This window comes from Triplophysa rosa, linkage group LG10, assembly GCF_024868665.1.
Source record: "Triplophysa rosa linkage group LG10, Trosa_1v2, whole genome shotgun sequence".
In the NCBI taxonomy this organism is placed as follows: Eukaryota; Metazoa; Chordata; class Actinopteri; order Cypriniformes; family Nemacheilidae; genus Triplophysa; species Triplophysa rosa.
The window spans coordinates 6,155,973-6,183,906 of record NC_079899.1 but is presented as its reverse complement, the minus strand read 5'-3'; the positions used below and the strand labels follow the sequence as shown (position 1 = coordinate 6,183,906).

At 47.1% G+C, this 27,934-nt stretch overlaps 1 protein-coding gene and 1 long non-coding RNA gene across 3 annotated transcripts; both read left to right on the top strand.

Annotated features, from left to right (window-relative positions):
• Nucleotides 1-1,895: 1,895 nt before the first annotated feature.
• On the top strand, nt 1,896-3,549 carry LOC130560338 (uncharacterized). Its single transcript, XM_057344054.1, has 3 exons — nt 1,896-2,032; nt 2,419-2,750; nt 2,842-3,549. The coding sequence occupies exons 1-3, from the start codon at nt 1,896-1,898 to the stop codon at nt 3,546-3,548; spliced, it is 1,176 nt and encodes a 391-aa protein (XP_057200037.1). The 3' UTR covers nt 3,549.
• An 11,181-nt stretch (nt 3,550-14,730) lies between these two features.
• LOC130560503 (uncharacterized) lies at nt 14,731-22,392 on the top strand. Of its 2 annotated transcripts, XR_008963695.1 has the most exons (4): nt 14,731-15,035; nt 15,678-16,696; nt 17,850-17,971; nt 19,191-22,392. It is a non-coding gene; the product is annotated as an uncharacterized LOC130560503 (long non-coding RNA). The 2 variants fall into 2 exon arrangements; XR_008963694.1 differs by having other exon boundaries at nt 15,678-17,971.
• Nucleotides 22,393-27,934: the final 5,542 nt, after the last annotated feature.

Genomic DNA, 27,934 nt, shown 5'->3' with positions numbered 1-27,934 from the left:
CCTGAATCTTACACTCAGTCTGGCCGTTTGATTGAGGGTGGTACCCAGAGGTGAGACTGACAGACACCCCCAGCAGGCGGAAGAAGGCTCGCCAGACCCTGGAGATAAACTGGGGGCCCCGGATTGCCCCGTTCTGGCAGGCAAAATTGCGGAAGACATGGTGGAAGAGAAGTTCAGCAGTGTTCATGGAGGTGGGTAAGCCTTTGAGTGGGATGAGCTTGCAAGATTTTGAAAAGTGGTCGACCACCACGAGGATGCAGGTATGAGAATCGGATGGGGGTAAACGGTGACAAAATCTATACCGATATGGGACTAGGGCAGACGAGGGATGGGCAACAGGACTAGCTTTCTGTGAGGTAGGTGATGTGGAGTTTTGCATATGGCGCAGACTGAGCAGGCTCGGACTAATTGGGCGGTGTCACGAGCCATGTAGGGCCACCAGTAGCATTCCTGAAGGAGCGGGAGGGTTTGTTGGCTGCCTGGTGTCAAGAGCCCGGAGAGGAATGCACTGAGTCCAGAAGGGTGAGTCGGAGTGATGATGGGATGTAAGGTTTTCCGTTCTGGACCTCCCGGCGGAGAAGGCTCGGTGAGGGTGACATCATGGATCTCGTCCTTCAGGGTCCATTGGAAGGGGCTTACAATCACAGCTGGATGGAGAATATTTTCGGGAGGTGAAGGTTTAAGGTCCAGTTGGTAGACGGGAGAGGACGTCAGCTCGAGTGTTCTTGGTACTGGGATGGTACATGACCACAAAGTTAAAACGGGTGAAGAAGAGTGCCCAGTGTGATTTGAGTGGGTTGAGCCGTAGGTTGAGTCGCTTAGCGCTTTGGAGGTATTTAAGGTTTCGGTGAACGGTGTACTTGAAAAGGGTGGTTAGCTCCCTCCATCCAGTGTCTCCATTCTTCGAGGGTGAGTTTTATGGCCAGAAACTCTCTGTTCCCGATGTCATAGTTCTGCTCCGCCGGGGACAGTTTGCGGGAGAAATAGGCGCAGGGGTGAAGTGTAGGAGGCTCTCTGGAGTGTTGAGATAGCACTGCTCCCACACCGACTGTAGAGGCATAGACCTCGATGATAAATGTTTTTTGGGGATCAGGAACTACTAGTGTGGGAGCAGTGCAGAAGGCTTCCTTGAGGAGGGTAAAACTTTGATCGGCTTCTGGGTTCCACAGGAGAGTTTTGGTTGATGCTTAAGCAAGGACTTTAAAGGGGCAGTGAGTGAACTGAAATGGTGAATGAAGCGCGGGTAGAAATTGGTAAAGCCAAGGAAATGTTGGAGTCCTTTGATGGTTAGGGGTTTTGGCCAGTTCTGGACGCGTGGATTTTCTTGGGGTCCTTATGAATGCCCTGGGGACTCATGACATATCCAAGGAACTGGATGGTGGTGCGGTGGAACTCGCATTTCTCCAATTTCAGGTAAAGGTGTTATTCCCTGAGTTTGCGAAGGACCTGCGTTACGTGGCGGTGGTGTTTGGCCAAGTTCCGGGAATATATGAGAATAGCATCAATGTAGAGGATGACAAATCGATGGAGATATTCCCGGAACACCTCATTCATAAACCTATGGAAGACGCATTGGACAGACCAAAAGGCATCACAAGTTATTCGTAATGCCCAGAGGGCATGATGAATGCGGTCTTCCACTCGTCTCCCCGGCGAATATGAATGAGGTTGTAAGTGCTTCCATGCAGCTCTTCAGGGTGGCAGGTACGAATGAAAGTGGGTAAGGATATTTAACAGTCTGTGAAATGAGGGTTCTATAGTCGATGCAGGGACGTAATCCACCATCTTTTTTCCAGGCGAAGAAGAAATTGGACGCTGTGGGCGAGGTAGATGGTCGGATGAACCCCTGCTGGAGAGCCTCCTCGATGTATTTCTCCATAGCTCTTTGGTCTGGGATGGACAATGGATACACTCGACCCTTAGGGAGTTTAGCCCCAGGCGGCAAGTCGATCGCACAGAACCATGGCCGGTGTGGAGGAAGTCTCGTGGCGGCTCATTTTGCTCGGACGTCCCAAGATGACTGTGGCAAGGGGTGTGTGATTTAGCGAGGTCTGCAGCGGGAGAGAAGGCTGAGAGAAGAGCGGTGAGTAAATGGGGTGCGAAGTGCAAATGATGATCAGCTGTCCTCTATTCCAGTAATTGGTGTGGGGATGCATATAAACAGCTCGGAGACAGAAGCCGGGTGTGTGAGAGCCAGCAGAGACTACTGCGGAGACGGCGAGAGAGAGAGAGAGAGCTCGAGAGAGGAGTGCTTCACGAGAGGATCGTCAGCTCCGGTGGAACACGGAGGCTTGAAACAGAGGCGCGCAGCGTCAGCATTGAACTTTGATTTGTTTATTAATAAAACGTAACTTCTCTCTGCAGTAGTCAACCTGTCCCCGATCTCTTCCTTCTCACCTACACGAACGTTTGTTACAGTGGTGCCGAAACCCGGGAGAAGGAAGTAGGAAGCCGTGGCCAGATGCAGACTCCGCCGGCAACACCATTTGCGGACGTCATCTCGTCCCTCGCGGTCCTCCACCGCGAGCAACACCAGGCGCTTCTGCAGCTGAGGGCAGACCAGGAGTCCCGCTTCCAGGCTATCCTCCAGGCCCAGAAAGAGGACCGCGAGGCGTTCCGGAGCTGGCTGGACCGGGAGGTTCAGGCTGGGGGCCGTACGGAGGCGGCATCGGGTTCCCACCTGTGGCTGACAAAGATGGGACCCCAGGATGAGCCGGAGGCCTTGAGACCAGCGGCTGGCCGAGGGACAGGTGGGCAATCCGGCTCCTCCCCCTCTTGTCCGGAGAGTCACAGGTGGCGGCACAACAACTGCCCCCAGAGAGCCTCCTGGTTTACGATGAGCTGAGGAGGGCCATTCCTTCGCCCTCGCTCAACAGCTCCGGGACTCATGCCGCAGATGGCTGAGGGCCGAGGAAGGCGACGTGGAGAAGATCGTCAACCGGGTGGTGCTGGAGCAGTTTGCCACCCGTCTTCCCCGGCAGACAGCTGCGTGGGTCCAGTGCCACCGGCCGTCTTCTCTGGATTCGGCCATCCAGCTGGCGGAGGACCATTTGGTCACGTGCCCCGGGGTCGGGGAGGCAATTCCATCGGCCTCGCTCTCACACACCCCCACACCTCCTCCAAGTCGACCAGTGCCGGCTCCTCGAACCCGGCCACCGGGTCCACCGCGGTTCCCGCCTCGGGGGCGAGGTGGGACTGTTCCTCGGCCCGATGATGGATCCAGCGGGATGCAGGGACACTCCGGTGGATCGGCGCTGGAGGAACACCACCCCATGTCTCCGCCCTCCCCACACCAAGCACCGCCCCCATTTTCTGCCGCCCGGGCGGCGGGTAGGCCTGGGCCGGCCTGTTGGCGCTGCGGGGACCCGGACCATTTCCTTGACCGATGTCCCATGATGGATGTGGGGTTAATGGTCCGGGTCCCGGACGCACCTCAGGCTGCCCCCGGTCAGGCTGGCGGGTACCAGATACCAGTGAGTATTGGGGGGGTACCTATCGGGCTCTGGTGGATTCCGGTTGCAACCAGACCTCGATCCACCAAAGCCTGATTCGATCCGGGGCATGGGATAAAGGCCGCGCGGTTAAGGTACGGTGTGTGCACGGGGACGTGGTTCAATATCCCCTCATGTCGCTGCCAATAAACTTTAAGGGGAAAAAGCATAGAGTTGAGGTGGCCGTTAATCCGCACCTCCGACATCCGTTAATTCTAGGGACGAATTGGCCAGCTTTTCCAGAATTATTAAGGGTTTTATGCACGGATGTTGCTTGGGGAAAGAGAAACCGGGGAAGGCGAGGGCTCGTGCAGGCGGGCAGTGCAGAACCCGGCTCGCAGGGGTCTGACTCCGGGGGAAGAGAAAGCGGGATCGAGAGGCTGATCCTCTCGGACCTCGATGACTTTCCCCTGGAGCAGGCCCAGGACAAGACCTTAAAACGGGCTTTTGAGCATGTCTCGTCCATTGACGGGCAGCCGTTGCAGCCTGCCCGACCCCTCGCCTACCCCTATTTTGCGCTTCGGAACAATCGGTTATATCGAGTGACCCAGGACACTCAGACCAAGGAGGATATAACCCAATTATTAGTTCCAAAGAGCCGCCGGGAAATGCTTTTTCAGGCGGCTCATTGTAATCCAATGGCAGGACATCTGGGGCAAACTAACACATTAAATTGTCTCATGGCCCGTTTTTTTTGGCCGGGCATTCATGACAACGTGCGCAGGTGGTGCGCGTCTTGCCGTGAATGTCAGTTGGTGAATCCACCGGCCACTCCAAAAGCGCCATTGCGCCCTCTTCCTTTAATGCAGGTCCCCTTCGAACGAATTGGGATGGACCTCATCGGGCCATTAGAACGATCGGCACGGGGACATCGGTTTGCTTTAGTCGTAGTGGACTATGCAACCCGATATCCCGAGGCAGTAGCCTTGCGCAACATTTCGGCAAAGTGTGTTGCGGAGGCTCTGTTTCGTATCATCTCCCGGGTGGGGATCCCCGCGAGGTCCTCACGGATCAAGGCACGGCGTTCATGTCACGCACACTGCGCGAACTATACGAATTATTGGGCATTAAATCGATCCGTACCAGCGTCTTTCACCCACAAACAGACGGCCTGGTGGAGCGGTTTAATCGCACATTAAAAACCATAAGTTCGTACACGAGGACGCCAAAAATTGGGATAAGTGGTTGGAACCCCTGTTGTTCGCGGTACGGGAGGTCCCGCAAGCCTCCACAGGGTTTTCCCCGTTTGAACTTCTTTACGGGCGGCAACCTCGAGGGGTGCTGGACGTATTGAAGGAAACCTGGGAGGACGGACCATCCACGAGCAAAAGTGAAATTCAATATGTCCTGGACCTGAGAACAAAACTCCATACACTGGGGCGGCTATCTATGGAGAATTTGTTACAGGCCCAGGACAAGCAGAGCCGCGGGTATAATAGGGGAACCAACTTGCGAAAATTCACTCCGGGAGAGAAGGTACTTGTATTACTCCCTACTTCTAGTTCAAAATTACTTGCAAAGTGGCAAGGACCCTTTGAGGTTACACGGCAGGTAGGGGATCTCGATTATGAGGTCGTACGAACAGACAGACGGGGAGCACGGCAAATTTACCACCTCAACCTCCTAAAAAAATGGAGTGAGGAGGAGTCCGTGATGCTGGCGACGGTGGTAACGGGAGAGGATGATCTCGGGCCGGAGGCGAATGTTAAACATCAATCTCTCGCCCTGGCCCCGGGGGGAGATCACCTCTCACCCTCGCAGCTCACGGATGTGGCCCGCCTGCAGGCGGAATTTGCGGATGTGTTCTCCCCCCTGCCTGGTCGCACGAACCTTATTCAGCACCACATTGAGACCGAGCCTGGGGTAGTGGTACGAAGTAGACCCTACCGGTTACCTGAACACAAAAAAAAGGTAGTTCAGGTGGAATTGGACGCGATGTTGAAGTTGGGTGTAATAGAAGAGTCTAACAGTGACTGGGCGAGCCCGATAGTTTTAGTCCCTAAAACGGACGGCTCGATACGGTTCTGTGTAGACTCGAAATTTGACGCGTATCCCATGCCGAGGATTGACGAGTTGTTAGATCGGCTAGGCAACGCTCGTTTTTTTTCGACACTGGATTTGACGAAGGGATATTGGCAGATTCCCCTTTCTCCAGTGTCTAAAGAGAAGACAGCCTTCGTCACGCCGTTCGGATTGCACCAATTTGTCACCCTTCCGTTCGGCTTGTTCGGAGCTCCGGCCACCTTCCAGCGCCTTATGGACCGCATCCTCCGGCCACATGCGACATATGCAGCTGCCTATCTCGATGATATTATCTATAGCAACGATTGGCAGCGGCATATGGAGCATCTGAGGGCGGTTCTGGGGACGCTGAGGGAGACCGGGCTCACGGCCAACCCGAAGAAGTGTGCGGTTGGGTGGGTGGAGGTCAGGTATCTGGGCTTCCACTTGGGTCATGGGCAGGTGCGTTCCCAAATTAACAAGACGGCAGCGGTTGCGACCTGCCCGAGGCCTAAGACCAAAAAGGAGGTGAGACAGTTTCTGGGGCTGGCGGGATATTACAGGAGGTTTGTGCCCAATTATTCGGAGCTTGCCAGCCCGCTGACTGATCTCACTAAAACGGAGGCACCAGATCCGGTCCAGTGGACGGAGCAGTGCCAGCAGGCTTTTACCCAAGTTAAGGCTGCCCTGTGCGGCGGGCCGCTCCTACACTCGCCTAATTTTTCTCTTCCTTTTTTTCTGCAGACCGACGCGTCGGACAGAGGGCTGGGGGCTGTACTGTCCCAGGAGATGGGGGGAGAGGAACGGCCGGTGCTGTATATCAGCCGCAAGCTCTCAAAGAGGGAGGCGAAGTACAGCACCATCGAGAATGTGTGTCTGGCGATCCGGTGGGCCGTTCTCACCCTCCGGTATTATCTCCTGGGGCGGGAGTTCACCCTCTGGTCGGATCACGCTCCCCTCCAATGGCTCCACCGCATGAAAGATACCAACACGCGGATCACCCGTTGGTATCTGGCTTTACAACCGTTTAAATTTAAGGTGATCCACAGGCCGGCGGCACAGATGGCTGTGGCCGATTTCCTCTCCAGGCGAAGGGGGAGGGGGGAGGCTGCAGGCCGGAGGGCTCCCTGGCCTGAGTCGGGCGGTGGGGGTATGTGGCAAGGGGTGTGTGATTTAGCGAGGTCTGCAGTGGGAGAGAAGGCTGAGAGAAGAGCGGTGAGTAAATGGGGTGCGAAGTGCAAATGATGATCAGCTGTCCTCTATTCCAGTAATTGGTGTGGGGATGCATATAAACAGCTCGGAGACAGAAGCCGGGTGTGTGAGAGCCAGCAGAGACTACTGCGGAGACGGCGAGAGAGAGAGCTCGAGAGAGGAGTGCTTCACGAGAGGATCGTCAGCTCCGGTGGAACACGGAGGCTGGAAACAGAGGCGCGAAGCGTCAGCATTGAACTTTGATTTGTTTATTAATAAAACGTAACTTTTCTCTGCAGTAGTCAACCTGTCCCCGATCTCTTCCTTCTCACCTACACGAACGTTTGTTACAATGACATCTAGGTGGAATGCTCCAGCACCAGGAACGAGATGGTCTCCTCATGCAGGCACCCGATACGGAGAGTGATGTCCGGATATGTACCTGATTTTGCCTTTGCCCAGTGGTTTGCCTTTGATGGTGATTATGTTGAAGACCAGAGGGCTGTGGAGTGGTTTTAACTGTAGCTGATGGAGAGCACTTTCTGATGAAGATGAAGTTTCCTGCCGACCCAGAATCGAGAAGGGCTTGCAGATCGATGGACTGAGATTAATTGTATGGAGATGTCGAACCAGGCACGTAGCGATGAGATGTCCGCATGAAGACCTGAAGTGATCCTGCGGTTTCTCTTCCCTTGGGTAAGGCGATAGGATTCCACTTGAATGGACTCTGGTGCTGGAGCTGAAGAGTTCGGTGAGGCAAACGGAGAGAGTGGAGTGTCCTCGAGACAGGCGGTAAGGCGCTGAGAGATCCTTATAGCCTTCTGGATAAAGATCTTTAATCCCACCGAATCGTCAAAGATCGCCATCTGGACCTGCATGTTGGAATTTATTCCCCGTCGGAAAGCAACCAATGGCTCACTCCCCCCTCTTTCGAAGTATTATGGTGGCTGACACAGCACTAAGATCTCTCATCTGTAAGTCGCTTTGGATAAAAGCGTCTGCTAAATGACTAAATGTAAGTTTAAATGTAAGATGTTGTCACGTTAGTAACACGTTAGATTACCATATTGAATCTATGAAACACGCTCTAGAGCAGTTTGTCCGTTTAAAGCTACTGTAGAAACAACATGCCAAATTCCATGTAAAGGCTGGAATACACTACAAGACTTTTGCTCAGATTTTCAGTATGGACTGGACTATTCTGCAGATTTTATCAAAATTTCAAAAAGTCTGCAAGTGTGTGATGCTTAGTTTTTAAAAAATCTGTTCAGATTTTAAAAGTCGTGTAGCTTTAAGGGGACCAGTGGCGTATGTAGATAGAAATAGCTCATTCTAATGTAATAAAAACATAACCCTTTAAGGTCTTTATACACCTCTGAAGACATAGTTATGTTTATTATTGCATTTTTGTTATTAGATCCTCCAACAATTTCACACAGGAACTTTAAGATAACTCGCAGTATCTGGATGAGCAACCGTTTATCAGTTCTAGCTGTCATTATCAAACTGACAATTGACAAATCAAAATCTGCAAGTACCTGCTGGCACAGGAATTTCATTTCACTGGCTTTATCTGCCTTTGTATAACACTTAATATTACGCATATGGGATAGGAGAGATAAGACGGACACATTCTTTCACTGTATAGGAAAGCAAACAAAATACTGAGTGTAAATGTGACTCCTATAGCAGGAATATTCATTTTCTCATACATTTTATTTTAGATGGCCCTATACAGGCCCGGATTAAGAATTCAGAGGCCCCTGGGCACAAGTGTTTTATGGACCCCCCCCCACATACACATGCACACAATAAAGTTTTTAATTAGCCTACCATGCGTATAAACACCTCTATCTTTTACAGGATTACATTGACAAGTTACAAACTATGATCACAACCTGAAGGACTATATCAACACCTGTACACATCCTCCATCATACAGGATTTACACCTCATGATTGCAACAATGCTTTTTTGGACCAGCAACAACAATATTAAGACATTTCCCAGCATACTGTAACTCACTGGCATATGCAAGCAGCACACACTACCACACCTCTATCAATTCAGTTCTATCAGATTCTTCCATAATTCACACACAAACATGCAGGACATGCAAAACTGTTCTTAAGAGAAAATATAAGAACTTTCTTAAGATAAATTAGAGAAGGTTTTTAAGAATATTCTTAAGTGCAATTTTCAAATATTTTCATCTTTATTTTTCTAAGAATAAATGGGCAGTCTTTGTCAATGATTGTACTTCAAGAGTAATTTGTCTATTTGTTAAACTTTATTTGTATAACAAGCACCTTGCGACTCACGTTCTTATTTAAGCGTGTAATGTGTTACAGTAAACGGCATTAATGAGTATTATAAGTATAATTCTTTAGCCTATATATTACGACATCATCATATGTGTGCGTATGTCAACATTTTGCAATGTATGTAAAAGCACTGTGGATTATCTAATAATGAAGGCTTAATATTGGTAAAGTAGGGCAGTTACTGATCAACATTATATCAATATAAAATAATTCATAATTGGCAAGGAAGCACCACCAAATAAACGTAAAAAACGCTTACCTTTTAAGATTTAAGACAGCCGCGAGGGTATATCAACTCATGTTTACAACAATAAATCCGTTCTCATTGACATACTGTGTTTTCAGTTTCTGTTGTCAGTTCATGACGCGACATCATCCAACTCACAATAAAAAGCGGTGATTTCGGCTAACGTTATATGATCTTTCACACAGCCTCATGGTAACCATGTGCATATTTACGGATGAAATTTGTTCATGTTTATATATCCAAACAGTCGATAACAGTGACAGGTTGTTGGAAACGCTGTTTTGTACTCATTTTATTCACGGGTCACCTGTCGTACGGTGGTGCTTCTTCCTGCCGCTCACTGTACAGAGTGACGCCGAGAGAAGGGATCCCAGCGCCGGGAAAGAGAGACCTCGCGCTCGCGGGACAGCACTGGCGACATTTTCGCACTGAATGAAAGCTAAGGTTTATCCAAGAAGTGGATAGATTTGTCGCTATGTGCTTCTTCTGAACAAAAGCCGCTATGGCTCGTAAAAGTGATTAAATCAAAAGACAGATTTTCTAATTCAGAAACAATGTTTTGTGTGTGCACCTCAATGTGCGCACACAAATGAATTTGGCGTAAATGCTGTTATGTGAAATTTTCTTACCCTTGCCTGGGCCCCAAGCGCGCATGGGCCCCTGGGCCTGTGCCCATAATTCCCATTGGATAATCCGGCCCTGGCCCTATAGCAGGAATATTCATTTTCTCATACATTATTTTATTTTAGATGGCCCTTCTCTAGGGTTTACGATTTGGAGCATCATTTCTGTCTGGTTGAATGAAAGCTTAATGTGAGTGTGGAAAATTTAATTAAGCTGCTAATGGGGATTTAAGGCACTCTGTAAAAGAATTTCTTTGCCTCCCCCCATTACGCACTCCACACGGTGTTTACTGCCCACCTCTCCATCCTCTCGGAATCCCTGCAGGGCTCAACCTCTAATGTCAAGGGGACATTCAGAGGTTAACAGCTGTGTTGCAGTTGCATGTTTGAAAGCAGTAATAAAGCATTTAACTTTTGCATAATGCTAATTACAGCTTTATTTTTCCATAGCACTGCAGAATTTTGTTAATAAAAGCCATATATCTAATTGATTTTACTATGAGAAAATCTGTGGTACTAATATAGTATCAATGGTAAAATCTACTTTTAAATATATACTGTAAATAATCTGTTTATAATAAATCCTGACTAAATTCTGATTAGATTAACATTGTTGAAAGCAGTTAAATGCACACCCATGACTGAACATTCTTTGTTTTCTTATAACCACTGTTCTGTAGGCTTGAAAACAGTGTTACAACTTAGCCTTCAATAGCCTACAATGATAATGAAATGAAAATGTGAATTCCATTAAACAAAACAATAACTGTAATTAGAATATTATGGGAAATAACTAACAACTGTTCTTTTTTTGTCATATGCAGCCCTTTCTCTTATATCTATCCATATGTATTGTTTCATAATAGAAGGATGGTTATATGAGGGATGGATGGATAGATGTGCATATCTATTATAGACAGATGGATGCACAAACAATATCCACCTACTGTAAAAAATTTAATAGTCAAGTCAATTTATATAGCGCTTTTTACAATTTTCATTTTTACAAATCAGCTGTACATGAAACATATTGAATATAAACAAAACATTTAAAGTTATATAAGTAAAAACCAAAAAGGTGAAAACACAGAAGACAGACACACACACACACACCGGTTCAAACACACCCACATAAAAAACACGACTCACAACTCCACACACACAATATACACATGTACTAACACACACAATTAGTGGTAATAGTATAGTATAGATAGAATAGTACTGAACTTTTTGTGTTGAAATAGAAATTTACAATTAACCCAAATTTACAAACCACACCCCTGGGGTAAGTTATTTGCTCTTCTGTTACGAGCTACAATTGTAGGCTATAATAAAGGTCCTGAAGTTCTAAAAACAAACTTTAAGTGTTAATTTATAGCAGAGGCTATATGCTTGTTTAAAATGTTGTATGTTGCTTGTTTAAAAGTATGATTAATCATCTCTGCAGTTTTTTTTTGACTTGTTGCATTTAAATGTTTCTATTGTCTTAGTTAAAGTTCAAACGCCTGTTGAAAAGAGTGTTGCCACAAGTGATAAAGTTATGAAATCTCAACTTAGTAAAGTTGAAAAAATAAGACGTTACCAGTCACTAGACCGGTTTGGTTTGGGCTCAGAATTATTTTTACAGTGTATTTAATAATCAGAATAAACAATTTTTTCACTTCCATTAATCTGAAAACAATATCAGCATTATAAACAATGACTGACACTTCTATTGAAGAACAAAATGAAATTTGATTAAATTAAGAAGAAATAATTAGCTAATATTCAAAACTATTGCTAAATTAGTAGTAAAACAAAAATACTACAACTATACCAAACTATAGGGTTCACAGAATGTCAGATAATGACTCCCACCATTTGATATGCAGCGTGCACCTGTCCATGTCACTCTACCTTGTACACATCACTCCAGCTGACAGGTCAATCAGCCAGACAGACTATCAGAGTGCATTTCCCACCTGACAGCGGTCAACACTCAATGCAGCCTGACAGTTGACCAGATACTGCCGGCAGCCAGATAGTACCACGCATAGAAAGCAGGATGTATGCAAGAAGAGGAACATGCAGAGCTCAAACAAAAATAACAAGACTCTTCAACACAGTTTGAAAATGCAGTTAGGAATTATCTGCACTTGGTAGATTTACAAAATACGAAAGATAAAAATAATTGATCTTAATAAAGCTTGCCCTTAAAATTTGTTTGAAACTGTCAGAAGAAGTGACCATATCCTCATATTCTTAGTCACTGAGACTGTGGCTTTGAAACAAAGGTTCAGATGTTCCATTTAAAATGGAGCATCGGTCCCTTTAATTCCTTGTGAAGTCCAAGAAGAGCTCCTTGTCAGGGCTAAGACACCTGAGGGGTTTGCTTCTGTAAATCCTTGACAGGTTTAAACTGCCTATGAAATAGTTCAAAATGCATATGATTCTAAGCCCAGAGGAAGATGGGAGAAATCTGCATTCACCCCTAATCATAAACCAAAGAAGACGAGGAAAAAAATTAAACAAGCCTCTACAACATGAGGAGGAGACAAAAGCAGGAAGCAGCCAGAGCCATTAACAGACTACATTTGATCCGCTTAGTATGGCTCTCCTCCTTTTTGATTCATGTCTAGTAGGAGAGTAATTAGCAATTAACAGTCAGAGCTTAACAAGTGGAAGTTATTATCAAAAAGGAGTGAAAACATATCTCACACGTTTACAAAGCGAGAAATAATAACGCAGGCAAAAAAACCCAGTAATTTTCTCATTTCCATTACATTTTGGAGGCCATTTTTATGCAACAGATCAAACAACTTGCAGTAAAAGGCCTGAAATCTTCCCCACTCTTCCAAATTAGCTAAACCTCTCAGCTCCATCATCCTAAATCATCGCTGCCACAGTTAAAATACTCAATCCCTGTCGCCCCCTCCTCTCCTTCGCTGGAAAAAAACTACGAACGGACACTTCAGGCCTGTTTACTATTTATAATGTCATAATGTGTCCTAGTTCACTTTGATTAACTTGTGTTTGCTGCTGCCCTGTCTTTTTAGTGTCTTTAGCAAAATAATGATAATATAGAGTGGCAGATGTGATTTTCAATCACGTACATTTTTCTTTTTGTTATTGTTGACATCATAGTACTAGTGTTCTGATGGAAAAATAGCCCATGCATTACACATAGTGGAGAAGTCCTTTTTCATTGTTTCCCAGTTTTGATGCTCTTCTGAGGAAACGTGAAGGTGGAGGCAAAGGTCACGGTTAGTAAAGTGGGAGCTGTCACATCTACTGTGAAAGATTGTGATTGGAACTTGCACAAGAGAGGCCAGAGCTATGACAAACATGAGGAAGTTGTCACACAGGCTATATCTCAGTAACTACACGGGCTTGAGTTCTCTGGAAGTGGTTATCCTTCTTGTTTTTTTTCTGAGTAATTATTGAAGGATAACATGGTGTAATAGGCTGATCATGTTTATAACAATTTCCATTTTAACAGTGTCAATAACAGCAAGATCCCATTATGACAGCTTACTCAATGTGACAACATGCCCACTACAGGTTTATGGGGTGTTTAATAAAAGGTATATGTTTAAAAATCAATCTACCTTGAGAAATACTTACTGAAGTAAAGACAAAAACTAAAACGGCACTGAAGCAATGGTTCAGGAGGAACAGCTTCTTAAAAGTATATTTACATATGTAAATGTGAATTCTTAAAACGTTTTGTAGATTTTACATTCTACTAAATATCAGCATAACACCCTTTTAGATGTACGCATTTGGCAGGTGCTTTAACCCAAAGCAACTTGCAGTGCATTTAGTCTATACATTGTAAAACGTTTTGCAGCAGGCTGCCAGTAACTTAATTTAGATTTATTTTTCAGTTTTGTTTCAAACATAAACTTACCTAGTTCTTATATTTACGTTCATAAAACAAGACTAAATATCGTAGGTCCCTTTTCTTGTTATGTAAATGTATCGTAATTTAAAGCCACAATATGGAATAATTTTGTTATGAAATATCCAAAAATAACTTGCACAGTGTGATATATTTCATGCAGTTGTGTACTTACATTATCCCAAATGTTCCCAAGAATGTGCAAATCCAGAGAAATTCCTATTTAAAATAATGGCCCGTCCCTTGTCTCCCTTGTATTTGTCGCATATCAGTGACTTAATATCCGCTGCTCCGCACTACCCTCAGTTTCCGGCTGTAGAAACTAAGGGAACACGCAAATGCGGAAGTGGTTATACAGCATCTGGGACACAGCATCTGTTGTTCTATTATTGTGGATCACGATTACACTTTGGCGAGTAAAGGAAACCCCCAAAAAAGCGTAAACATAGGCCAAATGAGGGAAGCAGGCTTATGGTCAAATGAAGAAATAAAACAATGATTAATGGCTGTGTCCCAATTCGGGGGCTGCGTGCTTTGAAGGCTGCATTTTAAGACCAATTGCGTCACAGGCTCACAGCAGCGCGACTGAAGTCTGGTAAGGCTGTCCCGATTCAAAGGTTGCTTCGAAAGCAGCCCCAAAATGCAACCTTATTTCCGCAGGTTTTTAAGGATACAACAAATGTATCCTTCACAGCTTTGGCTATCCCGAGATTCATTGCGTGCCTGTAACGGCTTAAATTTTTTTAATAATCTATCAAAACTTTAGTTAAATAAAAGTATGTAATTCACAAAAACGGTCAATTTCAGTATTTTAATATTATACATGATGTTGTTAATTAACATTATTGGTGCATTATTGTGTTTTTTGAATTTGTAAGGTTGGTTAATTTAATATAATGTTGGGCTGTTTTAATCTACATATTCTTGAAAATAAAACATAATTTTTCTGGCTCCGTATTTGTTTAAAAAAGTCAGAAACGTCTCTGCTGTGTCCTGCTGGCACCACGCAACAGGAGCAGCAGGTGACGCAAATCACGCAATTAGGAAATCCTCCGCGAGGCTAGACCGTCTCCTTTCAGTTCGCTTCTTGAACTTTTGAGGCTGCGTGTGTGCTGTGAAAACCAAGTCCTCGTTTTTAAGTCCGCGACCTTAAAGGTTGCAGCCCCTGAATTGGGACACAGCTGTTATCGGCATGGCGTTTTCTAAATGGAGAGAGCTTCGCGACCAACTTGGATTCGACAGAGACTTCGCTCTCGCATGTGTTTTAATAGACAGGTAAGAAAAGAACATGTTATTGTACACGAAATACTCATGCACAGATTATTTGAAAAGTTACAGTATGAATGCAGTTACCCTATGAGATACAATATATGTCGCACAAAAATATGTAGCCAGTAAAGTTACTCGTAAATACTGTGGGTTCGTTCAAATTTACAGTACTTTTTAAACGACGACTGTATGACTGTTTGAAACGCGTAAAACTGCGTAGCATTACGCTACCAAATCAATTGATAAAGTCCAATATCAGTCGCGGGGTAACGCAGCATTACATTCCACGTTTCTTGCAAGCTAATTTCTTACGATGACAAAATAAAATTAATTCATTACCTCGTCCGTGCAAATGATGGGCGGTCTCCATACGCCTCTGGATGGTGAAAACGACATGTCCCATAATTCCACTCTCCTGCATAATAGTGATGGGTCGTTCTTGAACGATTCGTTCATTTTGAACGAATCTTTAATGTGACTCGGGAAGAACGAGTCGTCTTAGGGAGTGATTCGTTCAGTCGCGCATGCGCATTGCGCAACATTCTATGGGTCCTGTACTGGAATTCAAGAAGAACGAACGATTCAAACCCGAAGACTCGAGAGGTGAACTAATCAATTCTCTTTCCGGCTCTGACTGCATTGGTTTAGCTTACGACGCTGTCACGTGATGAACGAAGAAGTCAAACCCGAGGACTTGTCAGATAAGAGGTGTGGTGAGCTAATCATAGACTTAAGACCCAGGTAAACTATGAATTAATCTTTTCTGTTTCTTATAGCATTATAGTTTTGTATTGTTTGTAATGTGATCAACGTTTGCATAAGTAGTAGATGTGTTAGGAAAGTAACATGTAACATTTTAATTATATTTTGCTAAAATGAACGAAATGAACGATATGACTCGAAAAAAGATTCGTTCATTTTGCTGAACGAGACTCAAAGATCCCAGTCAGTAAAATGATCCGAACTTCCCATCACTACTACATAACGTCATTTAGCTTCGCCTTTTGTTGTCGTTTCGAAAGTGCGCCATCCAGCGGTCCAAATATTCTATATTGTGGCTTTAAAGGTACAGTGCGGGATGTTTTGTATGATCTATTAACAGAAATTCAATATAACATACAAATCTGTGTCTTTAGATCTGTATAAAAACCTTACGTAATGAAAAGTTATGTTTTTATTACCTTAGAATAAACCAGTTGTATCTACATATGGAGCGGGCCTATCTACATGGAATTTGTTATGTTGCGCAGCCATGTTTTGTACAGTAAGCTCTAACGGACAAACAGCTCTACAGAGCGCGATTCGTATATGTTGGTCTTCTACGTGTTATTTTTTAGATGCAGCTTGCGTCATCACTGAGTTGAAGATGCACAAAAAAGTAAGTCGTAGTACGGAGAGAAGGAGTAGTCGTCGTCTAGCTGAAGCAATTGATTGTTCTGTCTTAGTTTTGATAAAATGGAGGACCATGCGTATTGTGCACAAGAGCCGACTGGGCGTGAATCTCCGTCGTCAAAGAAGCGCAAACATGATGCTGCCAGACGAATTAGAGACAAACGGCGGCAGAAATCCAGGATAAACATTGGTGTATTTATTACCAGATGGAAGGCACTGTTGAAAGACAAATGTTTTCAAAGCGACGCCGAAATTGCCTGTTTTCTGCTAGACTGGTAAGATAATTCAACATTTTCAATGTTTTCACTTTTTCAATGTTTACCAAACAACTGTTTTGTTGAAACGGTAACGTTAGCATTTTATACAAATGGCCATATAACCTCCGAATAATAATGTTTTTCCGTCCCTGCGGTACGTACTCCGGTTGTTCCTGACTTTACAAAGGGGGAGACAAACGTCTACTAACTTACACCTATATCGCTGTCAGATCAAACGATTTGAACAGCGTTGCTATTTACGATTAGCTAACTTTAGTTATTTCACTACTCTCATCGTGTACTAGATAGCACGCAAGAAATATATCTAATTATAGAATTGTAACAGTAACTTTCGCAATAGAATACATGTTAAATGATTAATTACGTTACTATATTGCCTTACCTTTGTAAAGAAACATCGTTGCTTGTATCACTGCTATCCGCTGTCTCAGTAGACGACATCTATTTTTACTGTTGCGGCCACCGTCGTACTTCGAAAGGGAGATTCGTTGCAAAACTATAATACAACGCTAGTGGCCGCTGATGTTCAAGAACTGCGCCTTTAAAGGGCACGTATTTTGAAAAATTCACTTTTATAATGTGTTAAAACATTAATACGTGTCCACAGTGTCTGTAAACAAGCAGTCTAAACAGTTAAAAATGTGCTCACTCCTTTTTTAATAATTTGCGTAATTCAAAAACCCTGCTGGTAAAAGCAAAGATGAAGCAGTAACGTTAAGTATCACACCTCATATTGTTGCTGATTAGTCTTTCAAAATTGCCACTCTTAATGGGCTTGTTATCGCGCTATATTGGTAATGTTGCTAACAATAGAAGTACAGCGTCTAACTGTATTTATTGACGCTGCCCTCACATACTGTCGGGCTTATCGTAAACAATACGTAAAGTAAGTGTGACAGTACATGATAGAACAACGTTGAAAGCGTAATATAACCAGTACTCGAGTTGAGGGGGGATGGCATCCCCCTTTGAATTAAAAGATGGCATCCCCCTTCCCGTCCCCTGTTATTTTATCAATGAATGTGTGAATATTACCAGTGGTAATTTACCACTATTATTTTTGCGAATATTGAATAGGCTAAAATACTGTGGACGAGGGGAACGTGCACATAATGACACGACGATTTGTTTTAAATTTACGTCACATCAGTCAGCGACATAGCGGCGCAGGTGCTGGTGCCGGTGATTTCAGCATCATGGCCAAGCCCAAGCGACATGGACAGCTTGACCTGAGGGACTTCGGCTTTAAGAGGGCAAGAAGTAGCACAGAAGGTAAGTCAAGAGTCAGGAATACTTTTGATATGTCACCAAAAGTATTCCCCAGGCGCTGCAGTGATAGCTGCCCACTGCTCCGGGTGTATGTGTGTTCACCACTTGCTGTGCGTGTGTTCACTACTCTCTGGATGGGTTAAATCCAGAGGTCACATTTCGGGTATGGGTCACCATATCTGACCAATAGGTCACTTTCACTTCACTTCAAAGGCGGAATCTCTCGACACAGGGGATAACAACACAGTTAACGATGTTAGTTTGGAGCTTTTTTTCTTGTTAGCTAACGCCAGCTAGCTACGTCAGGTTAGACTTTACATTCACAAAGTTAATGTTAGATTTGGTTTCTGTTTCACCTGGAATATCTTACTGCAGGGTTTCCCACAGCACTTTACAGTGGCCGCCTAAGCAACACACGCCTGCCTCCTTAACTAGCCCAAGTAGAAAAAAAAACTTTTTTATGAGTGTTATCCGCCGTGTTTACTCTGTCCTGTCCGATCAGCGGCATCTGGTGGAATGTCATCGCGCTATCTATCATCGTTCGCCAAACATTCTACAAAATATATATGGCAAGTGCAAGGAAAGCCATTACTAGCCATTACTTTTTCTTGCATGAAATTAAAGACTAACAAAACTAACACATTTTCTGGGGGAAACCCTGTTACTGGAATAGTAAACATTTCTCTAATTGAATATGGGCTAGGTGACTGCCCTCTTATTTTATAAAAAAACCTAACTTGACAGTAGGCTACTTGACTGTCTGCTCATTCTAACAAAACCATAATGCCATTGTTTTAATTTACAAACATGATTATGAAACTCTTTGGAAGCTTCTATGAGATACTGTAGGGGAGAATGGGGTAGGCAGCATTGCAGCATTGAACTGATCCATTATTAATTTTGCTTCCCCTTTTTTGTCTTTTGTTTGGCCACCTCAAGTTTAAGAAATGTCAGGTGGTGCTATGTATTTGTATTATATGTATTATTTTCAAATTTTGTAAATGGTACATTTGTTTAATCCATTTGTTCTTGCACTTCAATTAAAATGGACTTGACTTGAGAGGATTCATGTTCATTTACAATGTTTTGTGGTTCATTTACAATGTGAGGTTTTGTTTCAACATTTAATAGATGAATTCCCAATAAATTTATAGGTATCATGAGTATGAAGTTGCACTTGCACCCAGTGGGAAAATTTGTCCTCTGTATTTACCCTATGTAGGAGAGCAGTGGTAGCCATGCCAGCCTGGGGACCAACTCCAATTCTGAGGTGCCTTGGTCAAGATCAATGACAGGAGTATCTGATATGTAATATATCAATAGCATGCATGTTGTTTTAGAGTAATATAATATAATAATTATCTTTGTGCTTAAACAATAATCAAAACAATTATGTCAAAACAAACGGATGCTGCGTTAATTGCGATAAATATTTTCTCACGCGTTAATTTGAAAAAATTAATCGCATGCGTTAACGCGTTAACGTTGACAGCCCTAGTAGTAACGCTAAACTATACCTGCTCGATCTCCATGCAGCATTTATTATCAGGCTCTGTAGTCATTTTACTGCAATTCCCACACGAGCTCCTGCACAGCGATTTATACATTATCATGACGGACCATGCTAATGCTTATCGATCACTTGAAGAACGTTAATTTCACAATAACTGCAAAATTACAACTAACCATTCGGAAACGTCCTGTTCAATTCTTAAGGTTGTCACTTCGTATGTCTCTCCATCAGTGTCCGACTCCAGTTCGTACATATAGGGCTGGAAACCACTAACAATTACTGACATTTTGATGTTTTGTTTTGGCCGGTACGCATCAGCACGAGTTCCTGAAACTCCGGGACGAAAAGCTCATTAACATTTAAAGAGATACAAGCAAAATCGGTGTGTTTTAACACATACTCAAAATCGGGCAACTTCAACATTCTATAATAAATGATCCGCTGGGTATTTTGAGTTAAAACTTCACATACAAACTCTGGGGACACCGGAGACTTATTTCACATCTAGTAAAACCATTCAAACAACCTCTCCTTTAAGACGTTTTAAATATTTTTACTAGAAAACGAAACAAAAATGCTTAGATAGAATGTCATTTTGTGCAGTATTGCTGTGCTAACTCTGGAATAGCCTTCCCAATACTATTCGAGGGTCAGTCACACTCTCCCAATTTAAATCTAGATTAAAGACGCATCTTTTTATCCAAGCTTCCACTTAATGCATAGTTAATGAACAGCAGCTACGCTAATTATTCTCTTTCTGCCCCCGCCAGGAGAGATTCCGCCAGGCCCAGATGAATGTCATATGCCCATGCCCAATTAGAGATTACGCCGGCTACATCTGTAAATCCCTTGCCATCCCCCTGCAGTCTGACTGACCATCCCAGCTCCATCTCAGGCAATTCCATCACCACCCAAGAGAAAAGCGACCATCTGACCATCCCAGCTCAGACAATTCCATCCCCAACCAAGAGCAAAGACGGACTACTTGTCACATTACTGCTAAATTTACAATACTGGGCATTTAATGCTAAATTTACATCACACGACAGCAGTTAGAAGTTATAGCTGCACTCAGTGACTTTGATTGGAGGTTGCTGGGTGGGTGTTTGTGGGGAGTAGGGGGGTCTTGTTGGTTGTGGTTTGGGGGTTTCATTTGTTGGGGCTGTGTGGGTCTGGTTTGGTCTTGTTTTGTGGTCGATGTCGGACAACAGGGGAATAAAGTTAATTATGCCATTACTACTTTTCCCTGGTTGTTCCTCTGTTGTCTGTTGTTGATCGCGGAATTGGACCGGGTTGGACCTGCATGGTTTCGGCGGGTGGGGCTTCCTGGGTCGCTGCTCGTGGGCTCTCCCTGTTCTTCGTGGACGTTGCTCGGTGGCTTTGGTCGGGGTCACTGAGTGCAGCTATGACACGTCAGAGGAGATCTGGCCCTCCCGGCTGAGCCTGGTTTCTCCCGAGGTTTTTTTTTCTCCATTATTCAGCATTGGAGTTTGGGTTCCTCGCCACAGCAGAGCAGTGCAGTGTTGGCTTGCTCACCGGGAGACTGCATTTATTTATTTATTTATTCATTTATTTATTAGATATTATTTATTATAATGATCTTGCTTGGTCTATAAACACCATGCACTGTGCTGTGTTTTACCTTTCTGTGTTTTTCTTATTTGCTCCTGTAAAGCTGCTTTGGAACAATGCACATTGTGAAAAGCGCTATATAAATAAAATTGAATTGAATTGAATTAAAGCTGCTTTGGAACAATGCACATTGTGAGTCTCTTCTTGCTAATTTTAAATCTCAAAGTGTTTTAATTTTAATTAAAGGAGTCATATGACACGGCTAAAACGAATATTATCGTTTGTTTTGGATGTAATGCAATGTGTATACACGATTTGAGGTTCAAAACCGCTGTATTTTCCACATATCGTGCATGTTTGTATCTCCTCTTTGCCCCACATCGTAGAAACGCGCAGATTTTTTTACAAAGCTCATCGCTCTGAAAAGCGAGGTGTGCTATGATTGGACAGTTAACCAGTGTGTAGTGATTGGTCGAATACTGCAAGCGTGTGATGGAAATGTAACGTTTCTTACCATATTTGTAACATCAGGTTCCAAAGCAATTGTACTGACAGGTACGCCCACCTTACTTGCGTATACATTGGGGTGGTCTTAGTCAAATCATACCACAAACTGACGTAGATTTGTCAAATCTTTTGTTCCGACGCTTACATTTTTGCAATTTTACGTGTCTAATACATGCATGGGCAACTTATAACACACCAAAGACACAGAAAAACACGTATTCGCGCCATATGACCCCTTTAATGTTTAACTCAAATGGAAAACAGTACTACTCAACTCTCAACTCAACTTTATTTATATAGCGCTTTTTACAATTTTCATTGTTACAAAGTAGCTGTACATGAGACATATTGACTATAAGCAAAACAATTAAAGTTGTACCTGTAAAAACAAGAAAAAGGTGAAAACACAGAAGACAGACATACCCACATACAAAACACTCCACACACAATATGCACACGTACTAACACACATAGACACACACACGGACGTGCAGACACACGGACACACACGCACGCACAGTGAAAGCACACGTTTAAGATAAAGGAGAGAGAAGCACAGGTCAAATATTAAACAGACTATAAATTCCTATATGCAATATTAAGTAAAACTTCAAAATTCTAAAGCAGCCCCCCCGGCCAGGCAAATAGTGCAAACGGTGGCGAGGAACCCAAAACTCCAATTGAGAAAAAAAAACCTCAGGAGAACCCAGGCCCAACCAGGGGATTCCAGTTCCCCTCTGACAAAAGCTGCTGCCTCTGCACAAGCTCGACAGTGCTTGCACAACAAGGCTAAATGAAAATAAATAAACTTACTAATGAGGTAAACTATAGTTCCCTTTCTGTCGGTCTCTCGACGTTGTGTCGAACAGACAGAATGGGGTTTGTCTTGAGAACCTATCATCTTCTGAGTATTTAGAAAAGGCCAATGAAAATTGGCGAATGAAATTTGCATGCCGGACTCCTCCCCAGATGTCCGGGTATAAGAGGGAAAGCCGTGCTCATTCATTCACCTTTTGTTCTTCAGAGCCTACACATCTGATGAGCTTCTCTATGATCTTTGGTGATCATCTTTCTGCTGGAATCTACGACGTGGACAGCGGACGGTCCCTTCCTGCAGTGACTCTCCCCTGGGCGTCTCAGCAGTTCCGGAGGTGTTGGAGCTAATTTCCTTTCTAAAAGAGCAAATTTCTCCAGCTTGGCATGTCCCGCTGTTCTCATGGGTGCAACACACTCATCGAGGAGGGGGACGGACACGATGCCTGCTTCCAGTATGCTGGGGCAGACGTTGTGGATACGTCCTGCCCGCACTGCGGGCGGTGACGATTCAGACGTTGCGTCACGAGTGGCTGTGTTCCCACAGGACTCAGCCACCACCTCGTTTGCTCCCTGTTCCGTGGCGGCAGGACTACGGCCCTGCCGTCCGCTACGGCAAGCAGCGAGGGTGATATGAGGTTTACTGTGAGCGATAATCCGCCAGCCACTGGCTCATGGTTCGTTCGCACCTCGTCTCACTCGTCTGACCGTTCCCCAGGAGACGGTCCGCCGTCTTATTCCTCAATCACGTATTCGGACACGATGCGTGATGATGAGATGTCTCTTGCAGCATCGGGGGGTGACGTACTGCCATCCGACTCCGACGATTCCTCGGGCTCCCTCCCTCGGGGGGTCGAGCCCAGGAAGAAGCAGACGTCGAAATGTCAGCCATGCTTTCCCGGGCCGGCCTGAGTGTTGGGTTGCAGTGCCCGCACTGCCTCTCCCGGCGCTCGCGGCTGGCTACATGGCGCCTCGGGTTTGAGCACGGCTCCAAGCCGCGCCCGCCCCCAGTGCCATGTTTACCGGAAGTGCATGAGGAGCTTAGTAAGAACTGGAACGCCCCCTTTCCGGCACGTTTCACGTCAAACAAAGTTCTGTCACCCTCTCTTCCCTCGAGGTTGAGACAGCTAGAGGATACGTCGATGTCCCCCAGGTGGTGCTGCCGTGGTGCACTCGTGCCCGTAGGCGGCGGCCACCTGGGGGGGCTTGACCTAGACTCCCGTCCAAAGCATGTGGGGTCTCGGCATCTCTGGTGTCAAGAGCTTACATTGCGGCGGACCAAGCTGCCTCCTCTCTCCACGCTATGGTTCCTGCCAGGCCAGGGCTTTGAGAGAGCTCCACGAGGGTAAGACCGACCCAGCGCTTATGCAGGAACTCCGCGCCGCCACCAACCTCGCTCTACGGGCGACCAAGGTGACCACGCGGGCCCTGGGTCAGACAATGTCCACACTTGTGGTCCATGAGAAACTCCTCTGGCCGATCCTTGTGCAGATGAGTAATGCCGAGAAGGTCCGCTTTCTCGACACACCCATCTCGCAAGGGGGGGGGGGCTGGTTGGTGATACTGTCGAGCCGCAGTTCTCGACAGTAAAGAAGCAGTCGTCCTCCGTGCCGCGCCTCGGCCGTCGAGTCCCGTGCACCGTCTGCTTCCCAGCAGCCCTGGTCCTCTTCGACACCCTCCAGCTCTGGCGCCCCCCACTCAGGCGGCCCCCCCGGAGGAGACAGCGAAGAGGAGACCATCGCCCCATCAGCAGCCACGGGAAGCGGCCCTCATGGGAAGACCTCGGGGGGATCGAGGCTACCACTGGGCCCGACCCCAGCCACATCGCTAAGAAGTCTGATAGGGACGGATCCTGCCCCGTCTCTCCATCTGCTGGCCCCCTCCGGGGGGCTAGCGCCCACTTACTCTCAAAAAAGAGAGTTTCCTCTCTCTCTGGGTTATCACAGCCGCTCCCACCCTCTGCACGATGGTGAACGGCAAACTCGACGTTGCGTCACGGCGAAGCGCAATGTCGAGTATAAACACCAGCCCTCAGCACTCTCAGTCAGACAGTGCGTTGAGCTGCGCAGTTGCCAGGCAGGAAACGCAGCAGAGCCAATCTCCTCCCCGGGGGACCTCCCCCGGCAAGGAATACGTACTGCTAGCCATCGAACCACCCCCCGGGGGGACGATGAAAAAGATCGAACCTTTAGTCCCCCTGTTACATTTCTGGGAGCCTGCGCTTCCCAGACTGTCAGGCTGGCTAGGGAAGACGATCAGTCTCGGCTACGCGATCCAGTTTGCCTCACGCCCGCCAAGTTTCAGGGCATTTGTTATACCTCAGTCAGAGGCTAGGATGCTCCCGTACTTCGGGCCGAGGTCGCCACCCTTCTGGTGAAGGGAGTGCTCGAGCCCGTCTCACCAGCCGAGATGTTCAACGGGCTTTACAGCCTGTACTTCATTGTCCCCAAGAAGGGCGGGGGGCTGCGCCCTATCTTGGGTCTGTGTGTTCTGAACAGGCACCTACACAATAGCTGCCTTTCAGGATGATCACGCAGAAGCGCATCCTGACGTCTGGCTCATCTTGGCTCACTCTCGAGATCCGTTGTGTTGTACACACAGGGACCTGGTGCTCCGACACCTAGATCGGTTGGGGCTACAGGTCAACTGAGAAAAGAGCAAGCTCTCCCCGGTGCAGAGCATCCTCTTTCTCGGTATGGAACTCAACTCTGTCCCCATGACACGACTTCAGAGTGCGCCCAGTCAGTGTTGAACTGCCTGAAGCTTTCAGGCAGTCAGCGGTCCCCCTGAAACTTTTTCAGAGGCTCCTGGGATACATGGCCTCCTCGTTGGGGGAGTCCCCCTCAGGTCGATGCACATGCGACCGCTCCATTGGCTACAGAGTCAGGTTCCTTGGAGAGCGTGGCACACCGGCAGCAGGCATATGGTCATCGCGCTTTTCTGCCGACACACCCTAACCCCCTGGTCTCCCATGACCTTCTTGCAGACAGGGTCCCCTTAGGGATGCCGTGTGCAACGGGCACGCAGTGTCGGGGCGGTGGACGGGCCCCCACCTGCGTTGGCATTTCAACTTCCTAGAGTTGTTGGTTGTGCTACTTGCATTGAGGAGGCTACTACATCTCGTGCAGGGCAAGCACATGCTGGTCTGGTCGGACAGCACAGCTGCTGTGGCATATATCATTTGGTGACATTCGCTCACGGCAGCTAACATGACTCGCCCAGCGCCTCCTCCTCTGGAGGCAGCAGGTGATCAGTTCCCTGTGAGCCACACACATCCCAGGCGTCCTGGACCAGACAGCCGACGAGCTCTCTCGTCAGTCGATGCCTCGCAAAGAGTGGCGACTCCATCCCCGCGCAGTCCAGCTCATTTGGGAGCAGTTCGGCCAGGCACAGGTGGTCCTGTTGCCTCCCCGGACTCCACCCATTGTCCACTTTGGTACTCCCTGTCCGAGGCACCCCTCGGCACGGATGCCCTTGCGCACAGCTGGCCGCAGGACGAGCGGAAGTACGACTTCCCCCCCAGTGAGCCTCATTGCACAGGTCCTGTGCAAGGCCAGAGAAGAGGAGAGCATCAAGTGGTACTAGTTACGCCCCTTTGGCCTAACCAGGACTTGGTTCTCGGAGCTAAGGCTCTGACAACAACTCCCCCCCTGACCGCTCCCCCTGGTGAAGATCCTGCTTCCCCAGGGGAAGGGGCACGTTACGGCATCCCAGGCAGAACCTGGTCTCCATGTCTGGACGGGACGAGGAGATCCTGAGTGACCCACCCCCGGTCTGGTTGGGACGTCACTCAGGCTAGGGCCTCGGCCACTGGGCGGCTATACGGCCATAGGTGGTGCCTCTTCTCGTCCTGGGGCTCTTCTCGGCGAGAAGACCCGCTGAGTTGCTCGATCGGGAATGAGCTGTCCCTTCCTCAAGAGAGACTGGGGAGTAACCTCTCCCCCTCCACACTGGGAGTGTATGTAGCCGCTACGGCCGCTCATCATGACCCAGTTGCTGGGTAGCCTCTGGGACAGCACGACCTGGTCATTAGGTTCCTAAGGGGTGCGAGAAGGTGACCACTTTATCCGCGCTCCGTACCCTCTTGCGACCTAGGTGGCGGGCCTCAAGAGGCCCCGCCCCCTTCGAGCCTCTCGGAGTTGCCGCTCTTTCTCACTCTTGATAAAGACGGCTTTCCTGATGGCGCTCACCTCCAAGAGGGTAGGGGATCTGCAAGCACCCTCCGTGTCCACAGATTGCCTAGAACTCGGGCCCGGGATTCTCACGTTATCTTGAGACCCCGCCCCGGCTACGTGCCCAAAGTTCCCACCACTCTCCCGAGAGACCAGGTGGTGAACCTGCAGGCGCTCCCCACCGGGGAGGAAGACCCAACCTATCCGTGTTGTGTCCAGTACGCGCACGGCGCCTCTACTTGGACCGCACGCAGAGCCCAGAAGCTCTGAGCAGCTCTTTGTCTGTTTCGGAGGTCAGCAGAAGGGAGGGCTGTCTCCAAACAGAGGCTGGCGCACTGGATCGTGGATGCCCTCGTTAGGGCATACCGATCTCATTTTGCCCCTGCCCGTTGGGAGTGAGGCACACCGCTCATGGGCACTGGCTCAGGGCGCCTCTCTGGCAGACATCTGCAGAGCTGCGGGTTGGGCTATGCCCAACAACTCCGTGAGGTTCTAATACCTACGTGCAGAACCAGTGTCAGCCCGCATCTTGGCAAGGTGTGCGACCGGCAGCTGGTAGGGTGTACGCCTGCGAAAGCCCTTCCCCCTTCCTTAGGGGGATCAGCGGCTATTACACCTCCCCTCTTTCCCCCACTGGGTAAAGAACAGGCATTCCATCCATCACTAAGCACCCTTCCAGGGGACAGGCTGGGCAGAGCAGCCCTGCCCCCTTAGGCCGGGGAACAGTTGAGTTATCTCCCAGATGGCTCTAACCGGACCTAGTGCTCCAGACGTGGTAATCCCCCCTCCGTGGGCTGTTCCGTCTGATGTATCCTCATGAATGGTTCCCACCTTGGCAACCCATGACCTCCCCAGGTGGACTCCCACCTTGCGGTTAACTCCTGCAGTCCGCACATTCCTCCCATGAGTTCTCCCCTGATGGTGAGACCATGTGGTGTCTCCACTAATTCCTCCCTACGGTAGGTAGTGGCCTCTGCAGCGTTTTTCCCCCAGGGGGAATAATGCTTACCCAGTGGCCCGTACGGTGCCGGGCGGCTTCTCGCCATTTAGAGAATTAGGCCTCCGCCCGTGACGGCCGGCGTTAGGGGGCTTCCCAACTTTTGTGGAAAGCTCTGGGTCCCCCTTCCTCTCACTGGAAGGTCATAATTTCGCGTTAGCGTGTTCGTCTGACTCGCCCAGGCCAGTCAACGTCGCTCCGCAGAGATTGTGACGCGGCTCAGTGCTGTGGCGTTTTCCATAGGAACCCCATTCTGTCGGTTCGACACAACGTCGAGAGACCGACAGAAAGGGAACGTCTTGGTTACGGATGTAACCTCGGTTCCCTGATGGAGGGAACGAGACGTTGTGTCCCTCATGCCACAACACTGGCCGCCCACCCCAGCGGTCGGG